This window comes from Bombyx mori, chromosome 18, assembly GCF_030269925.1.
Source record: "Bombyx mori chromosome 18, ASM3026992v2".
Lineage (NCBI taxonomy): Eukaryota > Metazoa > Arthropoda > Insecta > Lepidoptera > Bombycidae > Bombyx > Bombyx mori.
Genome location: NC_085124.1, coordinates 1,868,179 through 1,875,817, shown reverse-complemented (window position 1 = coordinate 1,875,817; position 7,639 = coordinate 1,868,179). Strand labels below are relative to the sequence as shown.

Genomic DNA, 7,639 nt, shown 5'->3' with positions numbered 1-7,639 from the left:
ATTCGCCATCACTCAGCGCGGTGTCAGTTTTTTGGCACGAATCAAAGCATCGGTCCGTGATCATGCGCGGTACCTATTTAAATATTCGTCATTGGTCAGTTGCCTTGTCAATTTTGTCGTAAGCGATTTATTGTTGCAATGGATTGAACGAACGAATATAACTTTATCTTAAATTAAAAAATGGTATCATGAAGTCAATGCCTTTTTTTTTTGTGAGGCAAAGCCGTAGCGTAAGGTCGCAATCTATTTGTTTTCACTGAACATAGCAGCGTAAGTAGCGGCTTGGCTCTGCCCCAGATATTGCTGAAGTCCATGGGCGACGGGAACCACTCACCATCAGGTGGGCCGTGTGCTCGTCTGCCTACAAGGGCAATAAACAAAAATAGACGAATATATAAACCAGTCTTTACCTGGTCATTATTCAGATTGGCGCGTATTATTGGTGGTTGTTAACATTGTAGACACAATGACCAGATGAAATGCTAAATAAATTTAAAGGTAAAATGAGATTACATCCTGTTATCATCTCAGTTGATTTACATCTACAGATTACAGATTCGAGATTAGCATTCATTAATAGTAACATTAAATAATCGTTAGTAATTTATTTGTTTAAAATTTATTTATTTAAATGAGATCACTTCACTCCACTTTCACAGTCAATTGCTCCAGCAGCGGAGCAATTTCAGGATACTTTCATGCAAAAAATTCCGTTTTACTCGCCATGTCGAATTCGGATTCCTCCATCTTGTACATCTCGATTAGCTAAAATGAATGTTCAGTTTTATTTAACGTAAATAACTCGGATGAATGTTTTAGAAAAATATGGTGTTTTTATTTATTAAAATTTATTAAAATATTGTTTTTTAGTTAGAAAAATATAGTTTAAGCCTCCCAAAATTTCTTCTGAATAACGTTTTGGACGCAAGTATGTAGTTGTGTTTGCGAGAATAGTTTCTTTTGAGAAATAAGTGCGGATTGCTTATTTGAATTCATTGGTTCATCTAACCAAGTAGTGAATCGGATTTTCTAAATTGGAGATTTTCACCCTTTTTTTTTTTGCGGCCCTACGTACGTCCTCTTTTGAACATAAGCCTCCCGCAAGGTTCGCCACAATAATTGGTCTTGGGCTGCCTGCACCATTCATTTCACACATAAGATAACTTACATTATCAACATCTTTTGACAGCTCTTCCATCTGTTTCTCGTGTGTCGCCTTCAAGTTATCCTTCTCGCGGTTTTGTTTCTTAGTGTGACTCTGAAATATTAAAATTATATTATAATTCCATTGTATTGCGGTCTGTGTGGTGCTCCGTTTTTTTTTATTGCTTAGATGTGTAGATGAGCTCACAGCCCAGCTGGTCTTAAGTGGTCACTGGGGCCCATAGACATCTACAACTTAAATGCGCCACCCACCTTGAGATCTAAGTTCTAAGATCTCTACAGTTACAACGGCTGCCCTATCCTTTAGACCGAAACGCATTACTGCTTCACGGCAGAAATAGGCGGAGTGGTGGTACCTATCCGCGCGGACTCAAGAGGTCCTACCACCAATAAAATTATTATTTAATGGCCAAAATGTCAGGCATTCAGAAGAATGGCAAATAAACAACTGATTATCTTATTAAGTTCTCAATAAACCGATCACTGAATTCTTATTTATTTATTCTGAATTCTTATATTAATGATTAAATTTGAAAAGCACTGAATTCGTTAAATTTTAATAAGTAAGTAATGTAAGTATATGTTAGGATCTTTATTTTTTGATGTCTACATAATGATGCACGAAACTTAATGAGTAATCGTTGCGCATTAGTGTGTGGTATATCGCACCTTTAGAATTATAGAGACCCAACAAAAAAAAAGGGTTTTTTGGAAAACATCGAATAAAGTTTTCGAACCGAAAAAATGTAAAGGAAGGGGACGGAGTGAAAGAGACCGATGGATAAGTTTGTCTCCTTTATAAGCTACTTTTGGTCATTTGATTATTTAGAGTCGCTGGAAAGGGTTGTTCTAGGTCCATTTTTGAATTAAAGTCGAAATCCAAAATTTCGAAATGGTTTCTATGTGGAGTTATAGTTAGTTTGACGTTTAGTCTGGCCCCAAATGACGACGCAGTGAAATTCAGTTGAGCTTTGAAAGATTTGAGTAGTAATTTTGACGAAAAATTGTCGCATTAACCACATGCATACCAGTCTTTCGTCCATAAACTTCTTTGTGTTGTTTTGTTTTTTCTCCCTGAGTCGTCTATCTTTTTCTTGTTTGGTCTTCAAAGTTTTGTCGTTGGCGACCTCTTTGCTGGTCTCCATACTGATCCTGGCCTGACGAGCGTTCATCTCTTTCAGCTCCCTGTGAATTTGTTTGACTCAATATTAATGATTGTGGAAATGTATTATTGTAACAGCTATTAACGTCATATTATTCTTTATTTGACGTAAAACCAAAATATATAATTAATTTTCGTTTCGTGGCTACTTCAATTTTAAATTTCTGAAGCAATTTCGATCAGGTTCGTTATATTAGAATTTAATTTAAGTGCAATAATTTAAGATGATTGTCATCAGATGCGAAAAACATGCACGAAGGCATTAATGTGTTTTAGACGAAGACTATTAAAAACTGAATTAAAAGACCCCCTATATTGTTTTTATTTTATTTTTTATTGCTTAGATGGGTGGACGAGCTCGCAGTCCACCTGGTGTTAAGTGGTTACTGGAGCCCATAGACATCTACAACGTAAATGCGCCACCCACCTTGAGACATCAGTTCTAAGGTCTTAGGTATAGCTACAACGGCTGCCCCACCCTTCAAACCGAAACGCATTACTGCTTCACGGCAGAAATAGACAGGGCGGTGGTACCTACCCGCGCGGACTCTCAAGAGGTCCTACCACCAGTAATTACGCAAATTATAATTTTGCGTGTTTGATTTCGTATCTTCAGCCTCACCTCTCATGCTTGGCTTCGAGGCGTTTGACTTGAGCCTGTTGTGTCTGCTCCATCATTTTCTTCAGCAGTTCCCGTTGTTCGTTGAGGCGGTTCCTGGTGTTGGTCCACTCTTCCACTCGGTGCTTGGCTACCAGCTCACTCCACGCCGTCGACTGTTCGTTGACCATCTTGCGGAAGGCCGGATCAGTGCTCAACTGCTCTTTGCTGTAACATTTTATTTGTTTATTTCATAGTAAATTTGGAAGTCGACGTAGCCTAAAGGATAAGACGTCCGGTGCATTCGTGTTGAGCGATGCACCGGTGTTCGAATCCCACGGGCGGGTACCAATTTTTTCTAATGAAATACCTACGTACTCAACAAATGTTCACGATTGACTTCCACGGTGAAGGAATAACGTCGTGTAATAAAAATCAAACCCGCAAAAATTATAATTTGCGTAATTACTGGTGGTAGGACTCCTTGTGAGTCCGCGCGGGTAGGTACCACCGCCCTGCCTATTTCTGCCGTGAAGCAGTAATGCGTTTCGGTCTGAGGGGTAGGGCAGCCGTTGTAACTATACTGAGATCTTAGAACTTATATCTCAAGGAGGGTGGTGCATTTACGTTGTAGATGTCTATAGACTCCAGTAACCACTTAACACCAGGTAGGCTGTGAGCTCGTCCATCCATCTAAGCAATAAAAAAAATCTATACTACATTGTCATATACGGATATTCACAATTATTTTAGCCATTTCTGCCAAGAAACAGGGACGTTATTCCGTTTTTATTAATAGGTAATGCATATTTCGACCTCGTGATTGAAGGGAACACTATTGAACGCGTTCGCGTAGCTGATGTTAGCGTTTAACCTCAGTTACACTAGAGGTTAGCAAAGCAGTTATTAATTTTAACCAAAAAAATTTAGTATAATTTACTAACTTCTTTCCCTTTATCATCTTCTCAAGTGCAGTGCATTGTTGCTTTTGCAATGCCATCTTCTCTTTGGCATGTCGCTTCCTCATTGCGTCCAGGTCTTTCTGCTGTTTCCTGCCGGTCTTTAGGAAGCCCTTCTCTTGGCGCAAGGACTCCACTGTTATAGGTTCGAAGACGATGGGAGGCTCTGTAGGATTATCGAAAATGATAAAATATATTTTACACATTGTAAAAGAGGATTTCGTAAAACATTATAATATTAATTTTCAATCATTAAAAAAACCTATGCGAGTTTCAACTTTGGTTTATTTTGTTTCGTGCCGTGTATAGTACCTACCGGGAAATCGTTAATTTTCTGAACAGAATATACATTATATTAAAAGGCAATTCTTCTCAACAAACGAAAGGGAAAAATCTAAGTCTTCGACTTAATTCACAATTACGCGTCACAATCATTTTTTTTTTAAACAAGAACCAACAAAACATTACTTTAGCAAAATGTTAAACAAAAATCAATAAATAAATGATATTATTACTTTTATAATCCTTCAAGATTTTCTGACGTTTAATCATATCTAGGAATTCAGCGCAAAACACTTGCGACGCGTTGAACAACTACAGACAGCGCTTCAACATTACCTTGTCATAATACCAAACGGACTGAAATCTTCGTCTAAACATACAGTTTCTTTAAAAATAACACAATACGAATATTCTTTTTTTTTTTTTTGTAAATCTAAACTATTTTCAGTTGCGTGTTTTTCTGGATTATTTAGTATCGATTGTGAAGCTGTTTTAGACTTATCAAACAAGACGTATCTATATCACAAGAGCCAAGCGTTTTACAAAACTATTTTTTTTTATATATTTCAATCTTTGACAATTTAACGTTGGTCTGTTTGTGAAAATGATTTGTTAATGGCTTAGTAGAAAATGTTACTTGTAATTTTCTTCATTTTAGTGTATGACCTAATAGGTGATTTTTTATTCTAAAATATGAACAATTTAATGTACCTAAGTCTTATATATACGTGAACTTAAATGAGAGGTCATTTATTAAATTAAAGTAAATTCATTTAAGAAATGTTGCTTTAAATCTGTTAGTCTACACAGGTCCGCACCCCCACCCTGCCTATTTGCGGCGTAAAGTAGTTTCGGTTTGAAGGGTGGGGCAGCCGTTGTAACTATAAACCTGAGATTTAGAACTCATGTTTCAAGGTGGGTGGCGGCATTTACGTTTATGTATGATTACGTTTTTGATGTCTATAGGCTCCGGGAACCACCTGACGCTAGGCGGGTCGTGAGCCCGTCCACCCGTATAAGAAAAAAAAAAAACAAAAAATTTGTTACTATCATTAAAACATTCAAATTTGTACAATTCCCACGTTTTTAAAGTAGTGAGTTTTTTTACCAAGTTTTATACAAAAGAAAAACACCGAAATATTGTACTAATGTGTTCTCTATGTCCACTGTTTTTGCCGGGTTCACCGGGTCCACCGGGTTTCACGTTCAACAAAAATATTTCATATGAAAAGGCCTAAAATCCTTGCTTGGATGGAGCTATAGTGCCTCGAATTTACATTTATATAATTATATGTAAACAGGATCAAAGAACTTTCCAATGCGAAAGTGTCTAATGAGTGCCTGAAGCAAGACTTATACTAGTTTGACTTAGGAAATCTATTGCGTGCTTTCAAAAACCAGCGACTGTTGGTATGACAGCCTCCTATGAATTCGCTAGGGCCATGGATATTTCATAAGTTTTTCTGTCAGCGCTTTCAATTATTTTTCATTCAATTAGCTTCTCCAGATAGATAGACAGACAGATATGAAATATATAGACACGGATAAAAACACAGGAGATATTATAATACTCGTAATATGCGACTCGTACGCCTAAATCAGAACATCATGTTGTTTTGACAGCCCTACCGGTAAGCGAGATAATTTTAAAATTTTTGTAAAACATTGTATTCAATGACAGCGAGTTATGCTTACATCGGGTATTATTCATGATGTTTACCCACAATTTATATCGACGTGAAGCGTTTTAAATAGAAAAGTGGAAATGTAACAACGCCCACGGATCGTGTATCAGAAAAGCGTAGAAGGGAGTGTGGCCTGACTTCTGTGTTATTTGTAACTAAGCCGTGATTTATCTAAAAAGGTATTTTTATACATCGACGCTTGAAAGGCAAACGTGACTAAGCGACAATGCGTGAACTTTACAGTAGACTAATTTAAAGTTGAAATACCTGAAAACAAAATTTATTCTAACGAATCTAGCTGTAGTAGAATCTAGCTAGTAGTTGTAGGATTGAAATTATTTTAATAGACCTAGAAATATTTTTTTTTTGCGTATCGAATATTGTTATTGCCTATCATTTATGTACAAAGCAGTTATTGTCGCTTAGTCACGTTTGCCTTTCAAGCGTCGATATATAGACAATAAACAAAGACGTAATGTCAGAAAATCTTAGATTTAACGTATATATATAAATACGGACGCTGGTCCTGCATCATAAATACGGATTAATTCTTTTTTACAATACTTTTCATACGATTAAAACTAGTACTATGGTATATATAATCTTGCGTTTTTTATTGTCATTAGATTATTTCCGATATTGCGAATACTTTATAGTTTTTGTGATCACAGATAACCGACTTGAGGAAATCGAAGGAAATACAAATTTTCCTCATATCTAAAAGTTTGGTATATGCAGGGACGTTTTAAATTAGACTGGGGCCCTTGGGCACACAAGAATTTGAAGCCCTTTTGGAAAGTGAAAAAGCGAATTACAGTAACATTTTTTTTACTGAGTATGACCATTTATTATAGGTAGTCAAATACGGTATAATATGTCATTAATGATATTAGAATGCTGCTGGTTTTTTTGTTACGATCACGATAACGGAAACCGAATAAATGTGTGAGAGAAATTGTCGGTCCTTAGGGGCCCCCTGAGAATGGGGGCCCTGGGCACGGGCCCCGTGTGCCCTTATGGTAAAGACGGTAATGGCTATATGATGATAAAAAACGCTGTTAGTCGGTAAAGGGCATGTGAGTCGCAGTCGTGGGAGAGTTAATAGTCCCACCATCTCTTGCGAGCTAACAAATATGCTATGTGACATAAAAAATCGCGAAGACCATTAACACAAAACCGTTCTTAGCAATATTGTAATATGGCAATCCATTAGACCTGAATCTGAGAATGCTAGTAGCAGTAGTAATGGCTACGATGGCAGTAGATTAATATTCCATCAGTGGTAGTAATTAGTGGGTAAATACGGGGCTAGAATATAATGTAATCGAAGTAAGTTAAAGGGACTAAAGCTAAGGTCATGTACTGGTACATCAGATGATCAATAACCCGGCAGTCTCCTGTCAGTGCATGAAGCTCTGACCTTATACGAATTCTATGCGTTAACATGTTGTTTAACTGAATACGACGAATGTGTAACAGTTGTATTATTTTCCACAATGAAGGAATAACATATTGTTACACCGGTAAGAGTAACGCCATCTATCGCCGAAGGATCTAGTAGCACCTAGAACGCTCGAGAAGTACAACGTCATCTATTGTCAGATAACGGAAACACAACACTAGAAATGTGTGGAATGTTTTAGATAATTCTAGCGATGTGGTATTGGCTATAAAAGCGTTGCAGAGATGGCACGCAGTCAGTTAGTAATTGGAACTACTCGAAATGAAACAGCGAGCGGATCACCTGAAGATAGGCGGAAGAAGCGAATTGAGAGTTTAAAAGTGTTTG

At 37.1% G+C, this 7,639-nt stretch overlaps 1 protein-coding gene across 3 annotated transcripts in view; it reads right to left on the bottom strand.

Moving 5' to 3' along the window:
* Window positions 1–603: 603 nt before the first annotated feature.
* The window catches only part of PLCb4 (phospholipase C beta 4), a 95,651-nt gene continuing 88,615 nt past the window's right edge, over window positions 604–7,639 (bottom strand). For 2 of the 3 annotated variants that reach the window (XM_038017084.2, XM_038017085.2), the window contains exons 18-22: window positions 3,869–4,049; window positions 2,949–3,152; window positions 2,193–2,349; window positions 1,169–1,258; window positions 604–765 (exon numbers count right to left, since the gene is read on the bottom strand). In XM_038017084.2, the coding sequence (XP_037873012.1) occupies window positions 697–765; window positions 1,169–1,258; window positions 2,193–2,349; window positions 2,949–3,152; window positions 3,869–4,049 (701 nt within the window). In that variant the 3' untranslated portion in view covers window positions 604–696. 3 annotated transcript variants of the gene reach the window in all.